Source organism: Salmo salar, chromosome 10 (genome assembly GCF_965601325.2).
Source record: "Salmo salar chromosome 10, fSalSal1, whole genome shotgun sequence".
NCBI lineage: Eukaryota > Metazoa > Chordata > Actinopteri > Salmoniformes > Salmonidae > Salmo > Salmo salar.
The window spans coordinates 22513971-22532938 of NC_138300.1; the positions used below are offsets into that span (position 1 = coordinate 22513971).

General features: G+C 46.1%; 1 protein-coding gene across 1 annotated transcript in view; it reads left to right on the forward strand.

The window, feature by feature from the left end:
* Window positions 1–18968, forward strand: part of LOC106613770 (protein unc-13 homolog A) — a 56030-nt gene that overhangs the window by 28622 nt on the left and 8440 nt on the right. The window contains exons 20-38 of the mRNA XM_082956810.1: window positions 196–359; window positions 562–715; window positions 864–932; window positions 4789–4878; window positions 5124–5258; window positions 5854–5987; window positions 6174–6259; window positions 6581–6707; window positions 6957–7053; window positions 7841–7984; window positions 8106–8183; window positions 8313–8390; window positions 8760–8848; window positions 9044–9193; window positions 9819–9942; window positions 13772–13801; window positions 14962–15018; window positions 15117–15197; window positions 17396–17543. Coding sequence (XP_082812936.1) covers window positions 196–359; window positions 562–715; window positions 864–932; window positions 4789–4878; window positions 5124–5258; window positions 5854–5987; window positions 6174–6259; window positions 6581–6707; window positions 6957–7053; window positions 7841–7984; window positions 8106–8183; window positions 8313–8390; window positions 8760–8848; window positions 9044–9193; window positions 9819–9942; window positions 13772–13801; window positions 14962–15018; window positions 15117–15197; window positions 17396–17543 — 2035 coding nt within the window. The remainder of the gene's footprint in view (window positions 1–195; window positions 360–561; window positions 716–863; window positions 933–4788; window positions 4879–5123; window positions 5259–5853; window positions 5988–6173; window positions 6260–6580; window positions 6708–6956; window positions 7054–7840; window positions 7985–8105; window positions 8184–8312; window positions 8391–8759; window positions 8849–9043; window positions 9194–9818; window positions 9943–13771; window positions 13802–14961; window positions 15019–15116; window positions 15198–17395; window positions 17544–18968) is intronic.

Consider the following 18968-nt stretch of genomic DNA (forward strand, 5'->3'; position numbering starts at 1 on the left):
TCACTGAGCAGTCAGTCAGTTATAGAGTGTGACGTGCCCTTCTCTGCTCTCCTGCTCAGACATACTCACACTGAGATCGTAATGACATCTCCCTGTATTCAACCTCAGCCACTTCAACTCTTTGAAATCATAGTCTGGTTGAATAACCCATGCATTTCTCTTCCTCGCTCTCTCTCCCTCTCTCCCTCTCCCCAGAACCTCTTCCACTTTGTCACAGATGTGCAGAGCTCTGGCGTTGTGAAGATTCCTGATGCTAAAGGGGATGATGCGTGGAAGGTGTACTTTGATGAGACTCCTCAGGAGATAGTGGATGAGTTTGCCATGCGCTACGGAGTGGAATCCATCTACCAGGCTATGACGTGAGCTCAAATGTACCCACCCTGTCACTTAGCAATAGCATACACGTTGGCAGATTGTAATGTGTTGAGAGGACACATGGTGTACGGTTGTGTTTAGGATGATATTGTGGAATAACATGACAAGGGAATGCACGGGCCTTATAGGAGTCAGCTTCATATATACCACAGTGATCATGTTTATGCCGTGTGTGTTCTCCCACAGTCACTTTGCCTGCCTGTCGTCTAAGTACATGTGCCCGGGGGTTCCCGCTGTGATGAGTACCCTGCTGGCCAACATCAATGCCTACTACGCCCACACCACCCAGGCCACCAACAACGTGTCGGCCTCCGACCGCTTCGCCGCATCCAACTTCGGGGTGAGTCGCCCCAAATTAATGAGGGGTGGATGGAGACAAAAAATATAATGCAAGGCCTCAAATCAGTGTTAAAGGTGAGCCAATGGATATGCTAGCTGTTAGGCTAATGTGTTGTGGTGTGTTTTTAACCTTTTTTTCTTTTTTACAGAAAGAACGATTTGTGAAGCTCCTGGACCAACTCCACAACTCTCTGAGGATTGACCTGTCCATGTACCGGGTACAACTGTTGACTTTCACTCTTCTATTGGACTCTGTCTGGTTTTCTATCTGTGTCCTTACCTACCTTTATTTCCCTCTTTCTCATTCAATCTATCTCTCTCTCTCTCTCTCTCTCTCTCTCTCTCCCTCCTCTCTCTCTCTCTCTCTCTCTCTCTCTCTCCTCGCTCCCTCCTCTCTCTCTCTCTCTCTCTCTCTCTCTCTCTCTCCCTCCTCTCTCTCTCTCTCTCGCTCTCTCTCTCTCTCTCTCTCTCTCTCTCTCTCTCTCTCTCTCTCTCTCTCTCTCTCTTGCGCTCTCTCTCTCTCTCTCTCTCTCTCTCTCTCTCTCTCTCTCTCTCTCTCTCTCTATCTCTGTGTGTGATGTGAGAAAGGAGGCTGATGTGTTAATTGGGCTGGCAGCTCCTCGTACACACAGGGTCAGTGAGGTGAAGAGCTGAGGGTTTTAATCTAGTCTGCAGTCAGTGGAAGAGACTGAGACTGCTGCTTCTGCACTACAGCGTTGGCCAGTTTATACAACATTGTCTGCACACACACACACATATACACACACACACACCACACACACACACCTCACTGTGGATCTACAGTTGAAGTCGGAAGTTTACATACACTTAGGTTGAGTCATTGAAACTCGTTTTTCAACCACTCCACAAATGTCTTGTTAACAAACTATAGTTTTGGCAAGTCAGTTAGGGCATCTACTTTCTGCATGACACAAGTCATTTTTCCATCAATTGTTTACAGACAGATTATTTCACTTATAATTCACTGTATCACAATTCCAGTGGCTCAGAAGTTTACATACACTAAGTTGACTGTGCCTTTAAACAGCTTGGAAAATTCCAGAAAATGATGTCATGGCTTTAGAAGCTTCTGATAGGCTAATTGACATAATTTGAGTCAATTGGAGGTGTACCTGTGGATGTATGTCAAGGCCTACATTCAAACTCAGTGCCTCTTTGCTTGACATCATGGGAAAATCAAAAGAAATCAGCCAAGTCCTCAGAAAAGAATTGTAGACCTCCACAAGTCTGGTTCATCCTTGGGAGCAATTTCCAAACGCCTGAAGGTACCACATTCATCTGTACAAACAATAGTACGCAGGTATAAACACCATGGGACCACGCAGCTGTCATACCGCTCAGGAAGGAGACGCATTCTGTCTCCTAGAGATGAACGTACTTTGGTGCGAAAAGTGCAAATCAATCCCAGAACAACAGCAAAGGACATTGTGAAGATGCTGGAGGAAACAGGAACATAAGTATTTATATCCACAGTAAAACGAGTCCTATATCGACATACCCTGAAAGGCCGCTTAGCAAGGAAGAAGCCACTGCTCCAAAACCGCCATAAAAAAGCCAGACTACGGTTTGCAACTGCACATGAGGACAAAGATCGTACTTTTTGGAGAAATGTCCTCTGGTCTGATGAAACAAAAATAGAACTGTTTGGCCATAATGACCATTGTTATGTTTGGAGGAAAAATGGGGATGCTTGCAAGCCGAAGAACACCATCTCAACCGTGAAGCACGGGGGTGGCAGCATCATGTTCTGGGGATGCTTTGCTGCAGGAGGGACTGGTGCACTTCACAAAATAGATGGCATCTTGAGGGAGGAAAATTATGTAGATATATTGAAGCAACATCTCAAGACATCAGTCAGGAAGTTAAAGCTTGGTCGCAAATGGGTCTTCCAAATGGACAATGACCCCAAGCCTACTTCCAAAGTTGTGGCAAAATGGCTTAAGGACAACAAAGTCAAGGTATTGGAGTGGCCATCACAAAGCCCTGACCTCAATCCCATAGAAAATTTGTGGGCAGAACTGAAAAAGCGTGTGGGAGCAAGGAGGCCTACAAACCTGACTCAGTTACACCAGCTCTGTCAGGAGGAATGGGCCAAAATTCACCCAACTTATTGTGGGAAGCTCGTGGAAGGCTACTCGAAATGTTTGACCCAAGTTAAACAATTTAAAGGCAATGCTACCAAATACTAATTGAGTGTATGTGAACTTCTGACCCACTGGGAATGTGATGAAATAAATAAAAGCTGAAGTAAATCATTCGCTCTACTATTATTCTGACATTTCACATTCTTAAAATAAAGTGGTGATCCTAACTGACCTAAGACAGGGAATTTTTACTAGGATTAAATGTCAGGAATTGTGAAAAACGGAGTTTAAATGTATTTGGCTAAGGTGTATGTAAACTTCCGATTTCAACTGTATGTATGTATGTATGTGTGTGTGTGTGTGTGTGTCTTCACTGACATTTTCAACCTCTCCCTGTCCGAGTCTGTAATACCAACATGTTTTAAGCAGACCAACATAGTGCCTGTTCCCAAGAACACTAAGGTAACCTGCCTAAATGACTACCGACCCGTAGCACTCACATCTGTAGCCATGAAGTGCTTTGAAAGGCTGGTCATGGCTCACATCAACACCATTATCCCAGAAACCCTAGACCCACTCCAATTTGCATACCGCCCCAACAGATCCACAGATGATGCAATCTCTATTGCACTCCACACTGCCCTTTCCCACCTGGACAAAAGCAACACCTATTTGGGAATGCTATTCATTGACTACAGCTCAGTGTTCAACACCATAGTGCCCTCAAAGCTCATCACTAAGCTAAGGACCCTGGGACTAAACACCTCCCTCTGCAGCTGGATCTTGGACTTCCTGATGGGCTGCCCCCAGGTGGTAAGGGTAGGTAACAACACATCCGCCACTCTGATCATCAACTCAGGGGCCCCTCAGGGGTGCTTGCTCAGGACCCTCCTGTACTCCCTGTTTACTCATGACTGCACGGCCAGGCACAACGCCTGCGCCTAATCACCGACAACAACGAAACAGTCTATAGGGAGGAGGTCAGAGACCTGGCCGTGTGGTACCAGGACAACAACCTCTCCCTCAACGTGATCAAGACAAAGGAGATGATTGTGGACTGCAGGAAAAAGAGGACCGAGCACGCTCCCATTCTCATTGACGGGGCTGTAGTTGAGCAGGTTGAGAGCTTCAAGTTCCTTGGTGTCCACATAACCAACAAACTAACATGGTCCAAGCACACCAAGACAGTTGTGAAGAGGGCACGACAAAACCTATTCCCCCTCAGGAGACTTAAAAGATTTGGCATGGGCCCTCAGATCCTCAAAAGGTTCTACAGCTGCACCATCGAGAGCATCCTGACTGGTTGCATCACTGCCTGGTATGGCAACTGCTCGGCCTCCGACCGCAAGGCACTACAGAGGGTAGTGCGAACGGCCCAGTACATCACTGGGGCCAAGCTTCCTGCCATCCAGGACCTCTATACCAGGCGGTGTCAGAGGAAGGCCCTAAAAATTGTCAAAGACTCCAGCCACCCTAGTCATAGACTGTTCTCTCTGCCACCGCACGGCAAGCGGTACTGGAGCGCCAAGTCTAGGTCCAAGAGGCTTCTAAACAGCTTCTACTCCCAAGCCATAAGACTCCTGAACAGCTAATCAAATGTCTACCCAGACTATTTGCATTGCCCCCCTCTTTTACACCGCTGCTACTCTCTGTTGTTATCATCTATGCATAGTCACTTTAATAACTCTACCTTCATGTACATATTACCTCAACTAACCGGTGCCCCCGCACATTGACTCTGTACCGGTACCCCCCTGTATATAGTCTCGCAATTGTTATTTTACTGCTGCTCTTTAATTACTTGTTACTTTTATTTCTTATTCTTATCCGTATTTTTTTGAACTGCATTGTTGGTTAGGGGCTCGTAAATAAGCATCTCACTGTAAGGTCTACACCTGTTGTATTCGGCGCATGTGACTAATAAAATGTGATTTTTGATCTGATTTGCTCTTTTCTCTGTGTGTAACAGAATAACTTCCCAGCCAGCAGTTCTGAGAGGCTGCAGGACCTCAAGTCTACAGTGGACCTGCTCACCAGCATCACCTTCTTCAGGATGAAGGTAACTCTATCTTTACATCTTCCTCACCTTGGATCGCCTCTGCTTTGCTCTGGTCAATACATGTTCCTCTACTCGTATTCTTTACTCTGTTGGTACCACATGTCTCTATTCTTGTTTACACTGCACAGTATCGCTACACTACGTGCTCTTATCAGACATCCATCTTCACTGAGTTCCTTTGACTGTGTGGTTGTATGGGGCTTTCCTAGTCTGAGGATCCTCTCTCTGTCTGTGTCTGTCCTCAGGTCCAGGAGCTACAGAGTCCCCCCAGAGCCAGTCAGGTGGTGAAGGACTGTGTCAAGGCCTGTCTCAACTCCACCTATGAATACATCTTCAATAACTGTCACGAGCTCTACAGCCGGGAGTACCAGACAGATCCGGTAGGCTGTGTGTGCGAGTGTGTGTGTGTACGGTGTGTGTGTGTGTGTGTGTGTGTGTATATGTGCTCTGTGAAGGTGTGTGTCCGTGTCGTTAACACCTCAGGCTGGTTTCCATCAAGCCTGTACAGGATTTAGATAGGGATTTACAAGCCTTGTTTTTGCCTCATTAAAGTGGCGCGATTCATTCAGACTCCCTTCATGAATTTCAAAAGCACATTTTTCCTTTGAATAAAACCTTCCATCCTGAGGGGCCCATATTTTGTTGAAATCTTTGCTAGATTATTCTTCAGTTTGAACCCCTGCGGTGGTAGGAATACTTCTTTCTGACTGTCAGCTCTTTTCAAAGGACTAAACTGTCTACATGTGGTTCGATGGGTTTGTCAGCTCATTAGAGTTGAGCGGTAGCGATGAGAGAGATAATGGACAAACTATTGAGCAAAATAGAGGAGAGTCAGAATCGGGTTGAATCCTGACTTGATATCTGCACAATTCAAACTCTTGATTAACTTGAAACTCGGAGTTATGTCTGCATGTCCTACGATAGTAGCCAATGTGAACGTATCCCAGTGACTCAGTGTGTTTTTGTTTTGTCCAGGCCAAGCCAGGAGTGGAACACCCAGAGGAGCAGGGTCCCAGCATCAAGAACCTGGACTTCTGGTCCAAACTCATCACCCTCATTGTGTCCATCATAGAAGAGGACAAGAACTCCTACACACCCTGCCTCAACCAGTGAGCCTGTGACTCTCTTGCTCTAGCTGTCTACTTCATTGTCTTTCTCTCTCTCTCTCTCTCTGCCTCAACCACTGAGTCTGTCCCTCTCTTTCGCTGAGTCTCTTTGTCTCACTGTCTCTCTCGCTTTCTGTCTCTCTCCTCTACATCAATTCATAACTGTTTCTCACCGTCTGCGACGTGTAGGTTTCCTCAGGAGCTCAACGTGGGTAAAATCAGTGCCGAGGTGATGTGGAACCTGTTTGCTCAGGATATGAAGTACGCCATGGAGGGTGAGCACTGAATAAAGTCGCACCATCCTCACCAGTGGTTTAGCTCTGTCCTAGCAGTGTTAGTCTCTTCTTCTGTTTTTATGGGGCTGTCATAGTGCGTTTACAAGCAGATTGGCACTCTATTGGCACTGAGGCAGTCCGTCAGAGCATAAGGGCTTTTCTCGATTAGCCTGTTAGCGCTACGTGGCGGAGAATAGATCACCCCTCTGGGCTCATTTGCTCTTTAATTAAGAGCTTTGTCTTTCCTCTCTCTCTCCTTCTCTCATTTTCTCTCTCCCCTCTCTCGTTCTCTCTCTCGTTCTTCTCTCTCTCAACTCTCAGAGCATGAGAAGAAGCGGCTGTGTAAGAGTGCGGATTACATGAACCTGCATTTTAAAGTCAAGTGGCTTTACAACGAGTACTGTAAAGACCTGCCCTTCTTCAAGAGCCGTGTGCCCGAGTACCCGGCGTAAGTGCCACCCTGTGCCATGATGACACACACACTCACATTAACACACACGTATGCATGCATGCAGGCATACACATGCACGCACACACTCTCACACACACACATATACACACACACACTACCTCTCTGGTACTGTACAGCACAGCCCATAAGCAAGTCCAGATGGACTCTACAGCCACAGAAGTTGTTTGAAATAAAAATTCCCAGTGGGGTCGACTCATATCAAACCACCTGTGTGATGTCTCCTAGGTGGTTTGAGCCGTTTGTCATCCAGTGGTTGGACGAGAATGAGGAAGTGTCTCGAGACTTCCTGCACGGTGCGCTGGAGAGGGACAAAAAGGACGGGGTAAACTTTTCCACTTCTTCTCCTCATCTCCTCAAATGCAAATGCTGAGTCACATTGGTTGTGGCAGAATTAAAGTAATCTCTTCCTTTGTAGCTTACTCATTTACCATCCTAGTTATCCGGCAGACTTCTCATCCTCTGCCTTGTCGGCACTCATCAAAGACTTCCCTGAGACAATGGAATCCAAAGCACAAAAAGTTGAGATAGTGTAGAGAGAGACTATAAAGAGATTTGCTCAGACTGCTCTCAGGTAGGGAGATAGCGTTTGACTGTACCAACCTGTGGATTAATGAGCCATGTTCTCATTACCCAGCAACCCCTGGGGAACCGCCACAGACTCACCTCTGGCCAATTAGAGGCAGACAGACAGACCCAGTTGACCCGGCTGTCTACCCTGTCTGGTCTGCTGTCCGACTTCAAACAACCCTAGAGATCCTCAAACCAGAGCACAACAATCATGCTTATTTATGCTCTCAGAGCTCAGTGATCCTGCAGCCCTCACAACATCTCTCTTCTCCTCCCTCTCTCATATACTCCATCTCTCAAACCTCTCCCTTTATGCCTCCCTCTCTCTCTCTCTCTCCCCTGATGTTAACAGTCTGTGGCCTCTGTCCCTCAGTCGTAAATGTCTCTCTACTCCTCTCCCCTTCTCTTCTAAGGACCACTCTCTTCTCTTCCTCTCTTCCTTCCCCTCTCTCCCCAGTCTCTCTCTCCTCCCTCCCCAGTCTCTCTCTCCTCTCTTCTCTCCACTCTTAATGCTGTCTCTCCTGTCCTCTCTCCCCCTACAGTTCCAGGTAACGTCAGAACATGCTCTGTTCTCCTGCTCCGTGGTGGACGTCTTCTCTCAGCTCAACCAGAGCTTCGAGATCATCCGCAAGCTGGAGTGTCCCGACCCCCAGATCGTAGGCAACTATATGAAACGATTTGCCAAGGTACACTACCGTATTCTACACACTATATCCACTTCCTTAATGGCTGCATGGTGATAAGCTGAGCCAGCATGCTCAGTCACAGAGACAGTAGTTGACATGCTCCTATCGCCTTCTCTCTCAGACCATCGGTAACGTTCTCCTGTCCTACGCTGACATCATCTCCAAGTGCTTTGCTAACTACGTCAACATGGAGAAAGTGGTGAGTGGCCAATGACTCGACATGACACGTGTTGTATGGGGATGCACTACAGCACAGTGCTTGTGCATTGCAGTGAAAATGTGCGATATTTGGATAGTGTAGTGGATAATGACTTTGTGTTGTTTGCAGCCATGCATCCTGATCAACAACATCCAGCAGCTCAGAGTTCAACTGGAGAGGATGTTTGAGGCCATGGGAGGAAAGGATGTGAGTGGCTCTCTTTTCCCTGTTTTCCCCCAGCCCAGGCTGTATCTGACTGTGTATGTGTTGAGAGGCGGGGGGGCGGGGAGCCTGTCTCACTGACCAGGTTTCTCTGTTCAGGGCATCTATTCTCCTAGACCGTCTGTTTGTTGGGGAATGTTTCCGTGTGCCCACTGAGAGCTCTGTGTGAGAGCCTCGGTGCTCTGCCAGTCTCACTGTCACTTTTTCCCTCTCCCTAGTGTGTGTGTGTGTGTGTGTGTGTGTGTGTGCGTGTGCGTGTGCGCGTGCGCGTGCGCGTGCGTGCGTGTGCGTGCGTGCGTGCGTGCGTGCGTGCGTGCGTGCGGTGTGTGTGTGTGTGTGTGTGTGGTGTTTCAGCTGTGTAAAGAGGCCAGTGACTTCCTGAAAGACCTGCAGGTGAAGTTGAATACTGTGATGGATGATCTCAGCAGGATATTTTCTGTCAGGTGAGCTGGGCACACTGCTGGGCACTGCCAGGTAACAGACAGCCATGCCAACTACCCATACATGCCTACTCCAATATGTCTTTCATTAATATCACAGTGCCTTTCTCTCCTGGGAAAATGTTTGGTCTCATCTGAATATGTCAAAATGGTTACGTTTAACCACGTTACGTCTCCTGTGTGTCTGTTTGTGTGTAGTTTCCAGCCGCAGATTGAGGACAACGTGAAACAGATGGGAGACATCCTTGGCCAGGTGAAGGGGACCAACGTGGGGGCTAACAACTGCAGTAGCGTGGCCCAGGACGCTGACAATGTGCTGCAGCCCATCATGGACTTCCTGGACAGCAAGTGAGTGAGAGAGTGAGAGAGATGTTGCCAATCACTTTTTGGCAGCAGTCTCTCGTTCTGCCGTTGTCTTTCTTTTTCCAGTCTCTTTCTATTTTGCCGTCTGTCTTATTTTCTCTCTTCCTATGTCTGTCGCTCTCTCTTTCAACTCATCTCTCCTCTTCGCATCTTGTTCTCTCTTTTTCTCGCTCTCTCCATCTCAGTCTCTCTCTCTGTCTCATCTCTCTCGCTGTCTCTCTGATCTTTCGGTTTCTGTATTTTTCGCTCCAGTTCTTGTAAATCTTGGGTGGAGCTCTATGTTGGACTCCCTTCTGTCGTTCATTACTCCACGCTCCCTCCTCTCTCTCTCTCTCTCTCTCTCTCTCTCTCTCTCTCTCTCTCTCTCTCTCCCTCCCTCTCTCTCTCGCTCCCTCCTCTCTCTCTCTCTCTCCCTCCCTCCTCTCTCTCTCTCTCTCGCTCCCTCCTCTCTCTCTCTCTCTCCCTCCCTCCTCTCTCTCTCTCTCTCTCTCTCTCTCGCTCCCTCCTCTCTCTCTGTCTCTCTCTCTCCCCCTCCCTCCTCTCTCTCTCTCTCCCTCCCTCCTCTCTCTCTCTCCTCTCTCTCTCTCTCTCTCTCTCTCTCTCCTGTCAGCCTGACGCTGTTTGCTAAGATCTGTGAGAAGACGGTGCTGAAGCGTGTTCTGAAGGAGCTGTGGAAACTGGTGATGAACACCATGGAGAAGACTATCGTCCTGCCCCCTCTCACCGACCAGACGGTACGAACACCCACCCCTCTGAGCACACACATACCGATGCACTACACACACACACACACACACACACACACACACACACACACACACACACACACACACACACACACACACACACACACACACACACACACACACACACACACACACACACAGACACACACACACACACACACACTAACATGCACACACACTAACATGCACACACTCACACAGACACACACACTGACATGCACACACACATACACACTAACATGCACACACTTACACATACACACACACTGACATGCACATCGTCTCACATACTTCAATGCACACACACACAGCCCACACTGCCAACACTACCCACAATGCCAACTGCTACACAGGCACAAGCCACCTCTCAGTATGGGATGGGAACCAAGACAGATCAGAGTTATTTTTAGTCAAGGCACTGCTCTGATATGTGCTATGTGAATATTTGATCTGTTCCGAGGAGGACTTCAGCATTTGGTACAGTGAACACTCTCCCACAGTGAGCTGCCTGGACAGCTATTAGACAGGATGAGGAGTAGGGTTGAGATGGCAGACATTTTGTCTACATTATAAGATGGCTCCTCTGCTTACACTATAAGGATAAATAGATCCGATTAGTGATTAAGATTATCCTGATACGCCCCTCTCCCCAGCCCCCATGTCCACATACAAAAAGACCCCAACTCTTCCATTCACTCGATGGATTTAAGTGAAACTCAAAAGTGGGAAGGAGTGCATCATATCATTCTAACCCCAGCTCACGGCTGCTCTCCAGGATAGTGCTCCTAGTCACAAACTAACATCTAAACTACTTCAAACTCAAAAGTAAAATAGACACACAAAAAAAGTGCAATTTGGACCCAGGATTTGCCCTCAGTTCTGAGCCTTTCATGTTGGAAAGCAGCCGGTATTTATTTTGTTTTTGATATATCTGTTCTCATTTTTATTTGGTAACAAAAGAGCCTCACATCATTCTATAGTAGTGTATGGTGGGTTGTCCCCGGCCACTCTCTCAGCTCTCCCACGGGTGCAGAGACAGGGTCCAGAGGGGGGGTTACAGTACCAGTACCAGTCTAGGTTAGGGCCAGGATGATACCAGTATCGCGATACTCGTTAGTATCGTGGCAAGGAAGCAAAACACAAAGCGGATTTAACTTCTTTAGGAAAACAGCCCTGATGTTGGAAACAAACATCATTATGTTGTCATCCAGAGTCACATTTACTTATTTTCAAAGCTACAGCACACAATAATTTACATACAGCAGGGTTTTAAAGGACCAAAGAGTTTGGGCTGCTTTGTGTTTTCATTTTTGCCATGGAACATGGTATCATCACAGCACTAGTCTCAGTCAGTACTGTAGGTCCCTCTGGCCCTCTGCCCTTCCATCTGATATGCGTGTTGCTGCTGCTTGGAGGATTGATCTGGGGCTCTTTGCAGCGTCACTGACCCTTCTTTCTGGTTATTACATCCTGCTCCCACTGCTCTTCCTCCACAGATGATTGTAAGTACGGCACTCCTGCGTGTCAGTGTGTCTGTCTGTCCCACAGTCCGTTAGTGCAAGGTGGTCGGTCCTCTGCTATATGTGGCTGCAAACTATCCCCCCCCCACATCCTCACTCCTCCTATTTGTCTCTCTGTCTTCTACCTGCTCTGTTGTTCCTCTCCTCCTCTCTCTGTCCTCCTCTCTTCTCCTGTCCACCTCTGTCCTTTTCTCTCTGAGGTGACAGCAGCATGGTGCATTCCTGACTGACTCAGAGCGGGCGCCGCCCTCCCCCCTACGAACCCTCCAATCGGGAAACCCCCTGCCTCCCACTGACCCCTGCCCTGCCCCCTCTCTGTGCTCTCTCTCTCTCCTTCACACTCTCCTGTCCTTAGGAAGTGACACTTCTCTAGCTGTTGCCTTGTTCTTCTTGCATCGTGTTCCAGGACTCTACTCCTTCTATGGGTGACTGTTGTTGTGATGGTTTAATATCTGGTGCCCCCCCCCCCCCCCCACCCTCTCTTCTCTGCCCCCCCTCTCCTATCTCTCCCACTCCCCCCACGTGTTCCCTGTTTGAAGTGTGTCACCCTGCCCTATGTGGGTCTGTTGCTTGCGTCTGATCTTCTCCAACTCCACTGTAGTAAGTCTCCTAGTATGTCTCTGCAGGCCTGCTGTGTTGATCTGTCCTGGTTTGGTTCCATGTCCTGTTGTTGTAGAATGATAGTCACAATAACATAGTGATACTCTAAGGTATATACTTTCACCAAGGCTGGTCTATACCAGAAGTAGTATTCAACGCTTGTGGAGTTCAGGATTGGTGACATACACACGCAGTAGACATTATGTCTAAGAACACACTTCTGCTTTACCGCACAAAAAACACTCTCAATGCTTAAAGAAAAGCAATTTTCTGCCTTTAAGCTTTTTCCGAAATGTTATCGTACCTGGTCTGGAAAATCAAGGTTTCTGTTGATTTACTTTTATTTATTTATATTTGTAGAATATTTGTCATTTTTCTAATATTGTTTGAAAAATGTTTTATTTTGAAATGGTTTACTATCTGTTAGACATAGCTTTTCATTGTGAGATGTGTGAATGGACTCTATCTGCGGACTGGTGGAGGTACAGTTAAAGTCAGAAGTTTACATATACTTAGGTTGGAGTTATTAAAACTTGTTTTTTCAACAACTCCACAAATGTCTTGTTAACAAACTATAGTTTTGGCAAGTCGGTTAGGACATCTACTTTGTGCATGACACAAGTAATTTTTCCAACAATTGTTTACAGACAAATTATTTCACTTATAATTCACTGTATCACAATTCCAGTGGGTCAGAAGTTTACATACACTAAGTTGACTGTGTCTTTAAACAGCTTGGAACATTCCAGAAAATGATGTCATGGCTTTAGAAGCTTCTAATAGGTCAATTGGAGGTGTACCTGTGGATGTATGTCAAGGCCTACCTTCAAACTCAGTGCCTCTTTGCTTGACATCATGGGAAAATCAAAAGAAATCAGCCAAGACCTCAGAAAAGAATTGTAGACCTCCACAAGTCTGGTTCATCCTTGAGAGCAATTTCCAAACGCCTGAAGGTACCACGTTCATCTGTACAAACAATAGTACGCAGGTATAAACACCATGGGACCACGCAACTGTCATACCGCTCAGGAAGGAGACACATTCTGTCTCCTAGAGATGAACGTACTTTGGTGCGAAAAGTGCAAATCAATCCCAGAACAACAGCAAAGGACCTTGTGTAGATGTTGGAGGAAACGGGTACAAAAGTATCTATATCCACAGTAAAACAAGTACTATATCCACAGAACCTGAAAGGCCGCTCAGCAAGGAAGAAGCCACTACTCCAAAACCGCAATAAAAAAGCCAGACTACGGTTTACTAGGATTAAATGTCAGGAATTGTGAAAAACTGAGTTTAAATGTATTTGGCTAAGGTGTATGTAAACTTCCGACTTCAACTGTATTGTATTATTGGTCGTCAGTGGCCTGTCCCCTTATAGGCATCTAGTATGGGTTCATTACCGTGCTGGATCTACTGCTCATACTGATTTAGACCTGACTGGCCAGCTGTAGGTTAAACTCTTAAGGTCAATGATAAAGGCACAAATATACCTTATGTTGATCTGTAGAATTTGATCTGTAGATTTTACTTGTCGGACCCATTTACAAATGAGAGATAGAACGGATTGGCTTTGAACCATATCTATTAGCCTATCAGACGGACAATTACTGAGATGTCCACGCAATTAGTCAGTCAGCCAATCAGACTGTGGGGACAGGATCCTTCCTGAAGTATTAACCAATGTCCTCTCTTTACAGGGGAGGGTGAAGCTTGCTTGTCACAGTGATGTAAGGACTAAAATCACTTTAGCTCAATGTGTCCTGTCTTCTCTCCTCTCTATGTCTCTTTCTCTGTGTTTTCTCGCCTCTCCGTCCGAAACAAAGTGGTGGAAGCGATCGTTTCTCACCTTTGTTTTTAAAACGGCGTTCCTCTTTGCCGGTTTACCGTCCTGTCTGTTGTGGGCCACCCCCTGTAAACTTATCTGTAGCTACCTGCCCCCCAGCCCCCACAGTAGTGCTGGACACATGGAGGGTTAACATTACACAACATTAGCACACTAACAAACAGCCTTTAGGGCCGGACTGTTGTTGGCCCGCTGCATGACCATGTCCCTGCTGCAGTCTTACTGTTGTTCAACAGACTGGCATTGAACGTCCATGATGGCATAAATGATTTGATCAGCCACATTTATGAGATGAGAGTGGAACCCTTCTTGTTATAATCCTTTTGTAGGATGATAATGATTCTGAGTCTTTGTACAGGTCTTTTTGTTTGTTTTGTCTGTTTTTCTGTTGTTTTTGCTCTAATTTGAAGAGTGTTATCTTACAGATAAGGTGTAACCATGGTGATGGGTACTGTGTGGAGCACTTAGTGATATATTCTGCTAACAGAGTATCACAGAGTCGTCATAGATACGGGATATATCACCACAGTGCTACTGCACAGGCTGTAGGGTTCTGGCTTGGTTGAACCTCTGCATTGTCTGTCTGTCTGTCTGTCTGTGTGTGTGTCTGTGTGTGTGTGTGTGTGGTGTGTGTGTGTGTGTGTGTGTGTGTGTGTGTGTGTGTGTGTGTGTGTGTGTGTGTGTGTGTGTGTGTGTGTGTGTGTGTGTGTGTGTGTGTGTGTGTGTGTGTGTGTGTGTGTGTGTGCTCTTGCAATAAGCTGATGCTCCTGTCTTCTCTTCCTGTACTGCATTGTCTTGCTTTGTGTGCGTGCTCGTGTTCGTGAGCGAGATAATGACAAGTATGATCATATTTCTGTCAGTCCTTTGATGTGTTAAGTGAGTTTTGGAGTGTGAATATGAATGACTCAGAACTGTGTCTGTCCTTTGTGATGTGACGTTAGTCTGTGTGACAGCTACCCTGTGGCGTGACGATAATAACGCCCTCTTCCCTTGTTCTCTGTTCTCTCTCTCTCCCCCTCTGTTTATACCTCTGCTCACCTCTAGGGCACTCAGCTCATCTCCAACGCTGCCAAGCAGCTGGGACAGCTCTCCAAGATAAAGGTACCACACATCGTATCTCGTGCCACGTTGGCACTGTCTGTATTTCAGATAATGAGTTATTTGTTTGTGTTGTTAATCTGTATGTGTGTGTTTCTCAGGAGCACATGGGTCGTGAGGAGGCCAAGGCACTGTCCCCTAAACAGTGTGCTGTGATAGAACTGGCCCTGGACACCATCAAGGTACAACCCAACACCCCTCTCTCTCCCCAGGACCTCAGCTACAGTCGTGCACGCACGTGTGCCCATACACACACACACACACACACACACACACACACACACACACACACACACACACACACACACACACACACACACACACACACACACACACACACACACACACACACACACACACACACACACTTTGACTTGATCATTGTTTAAAATGCACAGCATATTATATTATGAACAGAGAGCAGCACATTTTAGGCCTTCTGTTGAAGGTCAGTAAATGTGTACGCCTCAGGCTAGTGCAGTTCAACAACCCTAATCTAGAAAGGCTCTTTTAAAGATGCAGGAATTCCTCCGTAGCCTGTGTAGTTTGATTTAAGGCAGATTAAGCTGAGGTAAATGAGGCTAATTTGTAATAGTCATTTAAATAAGGACTTGTCAGTGAGCCAAATGGCAACTACTGCTCTTCCTCATGCCAAGAGTGCTATAGTTGTAGAATACTAAACCACTGTGTGTTACCAGAGTAGTGCATCCTCAGGAAACATCAATGTGTCATTATCCCAGAAAAAAACGAAGTAGTACGAATGGAATGTCTGTATAATGTCTGAAATGGGTATGCATCAGTGGAGGCTCCTCAGAGGAGGAAGGGGAGGACCATCCTCCTCAGTGAATTTAATAACATTTAAATTGGAAAACAAAGTTATCCTTTTTAAATAAAACTATACTAAATATATTCACATCACCAAATCATTGATTAAAACACACACTGTTTTGCATTGAAGGTCTACAGTAGCTTCAGCAGCAGTCTGTAGGGTAGCACCATGGTGTAGCCGGAGGACAGCTAGCTTCCGTCCTCCTCTGAGTACATTGACTTCAATACAAAACCTAGGAGGCTCATAGTTCTCACCCCCTTCCATAGACTTACACAGTAATTATGACAACTTCCAGGGGACGTCCTCCAACCTGTCAGAGCTCTTGCAGCATGAACTGACATGTTGTCCAGCCAATTAAAGAATCAGAGAATGAATCTACTACTGAAACATAAGGTACAGCTAGCTAGCACTGCAGTTCATAAAATGTGGTGAGTAGTTGACTCAAAGAAAGAGAAAAACAATAGTTGGACAGTTTTCAACAAATTAATTTCTTCAAAAATGAAGAGAGAGTTAGAGATTTAGTCATTTTTTTTCACTTTCAGTTTCACTTACTTAGGTAGCAAATGCAGCTGGCTAGTTTGTAGTAACGAAAAAACCCAGCTCAAACAGAGGGATGCTATGTTAGCTAGCTGGCTATGACTATCCAACACAACACTGGAACTCTTCCAAGTCAAGGTAAGCTTTTGCTTTTATTAATTTATTGCTAACGGGGTCCGCCATTCTAACTTCTTACTGACTGTACACTGTAAAGTTACTGCATGATTGTAGCAGGTTTATTAACGCATTCATTCTATTAGCTATGTTGACTAGGACGTTACTTTAGCTAATATGGGGACAATGATGTAGGCTCTGTGTAGCGGTTATGAAATGGTTTGGCTTGGAAAGGTTTTTTCACCTGGTCACATACAGCTGATGTGTTGTTCATTGAAGTCCACAAACAAAGAGTAAAGGTGAGAGGAGAGTGCATAGAGGCTAGAATGAATACAGTGTGGCTGCTATGAAAGTGAACTGTGTTTATGCGTGATCATGGGTGTATTCATTCCGTCGATTCTGTTGAAAAACGTTTCTTAAACGGAAGCAAACGAAACGGGGATAAAAATACCTGAATTTGTCCAATAGAAACTCTTGTTTGCAACTGTTGGACTATTGATTACACCCTAGATCAGCTAGATGCAGGCAAGAGTGCAAGGCAGTATAGAATGTGTCACTGTCTGTAACCTAAACATTTTCTATCGACCTGTGTGCACCTACATTGTAAACGTTCATTCATAGGCTTGGTTGTAGCAACCTCATGATGGGTATAGGGAAAATTTGAGTATCATGTAGTAGCCTGAAACTATTTATGTCATCCAACATGGGCTAATAGAAATAAGGCCATGCTCATGAAAAATATATCCTCCCTCATCATAAACGGCACTGACCGCCACTGGTCTGCATGTAGTTTATTTCTGTGACATACGGGTGTGGGTCTTGTGATGCATACTCAACACACTTCAGCCTAGTTTGGAAACAGCAATAGTCTGACTCTGTCTTCTCTCTGCCGTTCTGTAGCAATACTTCCATGCTGGAGGGGTGGGGCTGAAAAAGACCTTCCTGGAGAAGAGTCCTGACCTGTTGTCTCTACACTACGCCCTGTCCCTCTACACCCAGGCCACAGACAAACTCATCAAGACCTTTGTTTCATCTCAGAACGCACAAGGTAGGGTGCCTATCCACCCCATCTCTTCCCCCAGTTTCTCTCTCTCTCTCTCTCTCTTTCTCACTCTCAAGTCTTCCCTTTCTTTACTTCCTTCCTCTCTCCTTTACCTACCTCTGTACAGTCCGTTTATCTTTATGGACATTGATGTGTATAATATGGCCAGTTATTGATTGTAGTATGATGCCATGAAACTGTATCCTTGTTTGCCCTTTGTATGCTCCAGAGACATTCTATAACATATCCCTGTGTTGTGTTTACTCCAGGGTTTCCCAGACACCCATTGTTTTTATTTCCTGTTCAATATTTCTGTGGTTTTATAGAGCAGAACCAAACACTTTGGAGGAGTGCTTCCTCTCTCTGCGGTATGAAACATTCAGGTCTCCAGTCAGGCTCTCCGGGGGCAGAAAGAGAAACGCCTAATGTGATCGGACAGGCATTTTCAGATGAAAAATGAATGAGAGATTCTCCTGTCCTTCTCCCTTTTCCTCATCCCTCAATCATGATATAACAGTGATGGTGTGTTACACGGTGGAAACACTGACACACTTTGTCTCTGAACGCCCCTGGCTGGAAACCCCACTTAATGAATGATCATTTGAAATGTAATTAGAACAAATGACTTTGGTGCTTTTGGAGAATGTTAAACCACACTTCATAGCGACGGCACAATGGGAAGGAAGCTGTGTGTGTATGTGGCTTGAATGAGGACCACCATAGACTGCATCGAGTTACGTTGGATGGTTAATGATGTAACTTCAATAGATGTCACTGATAACAGTATATTAATCAAGGACAACATCAGTTCTACGTCTGAATCTATTTGAGTCCCCTTTTGACTCTCTGACTCTATCTCTGCACTCTTTATAACTCTCCATGTATCTTCTACTTCCTCTCACCTTCTTCCTCCTCCTCGTCCCCCTCTATCCGCTAGTTTTCGGCGGGAAGGGGGTGAGGTTCACGGCTAGTGAGGATGTGTACCCAGAGAAGGGTATGTGGACACTAAGGGCCTGAAACACCAGGCTGCCAAGAACCAGACCTCCATTTACATACGCATCCTCAGACTACCCTCCTGCCTGCTTAACCTTAATCTCATCCCCACACACAAACACACACACTCTGACAGCCCAATAGCATGCACAACATCCTAACACGTGCATAGCGACATGCATGTGTATGATGACATACAGTACACACATATGATGTATGTACTACATATACATACCCAGTATGTATGACCAGAAACTACTAAGGCATGGTAGCCATCAGACAAAGGGAACCACGTTATAAGACTGTGAGGACTCATGCTCTGTCTGAGAGAGAGAGAGAGAGAGAGAGAGAGAGAGCGAGAGAGAGAGAGAGAGAGCGAGAGCATCGTCTGTCTCCTGCAAGGTATTTTTCTCCTCCTTCCTGAATGATGACGTGTGG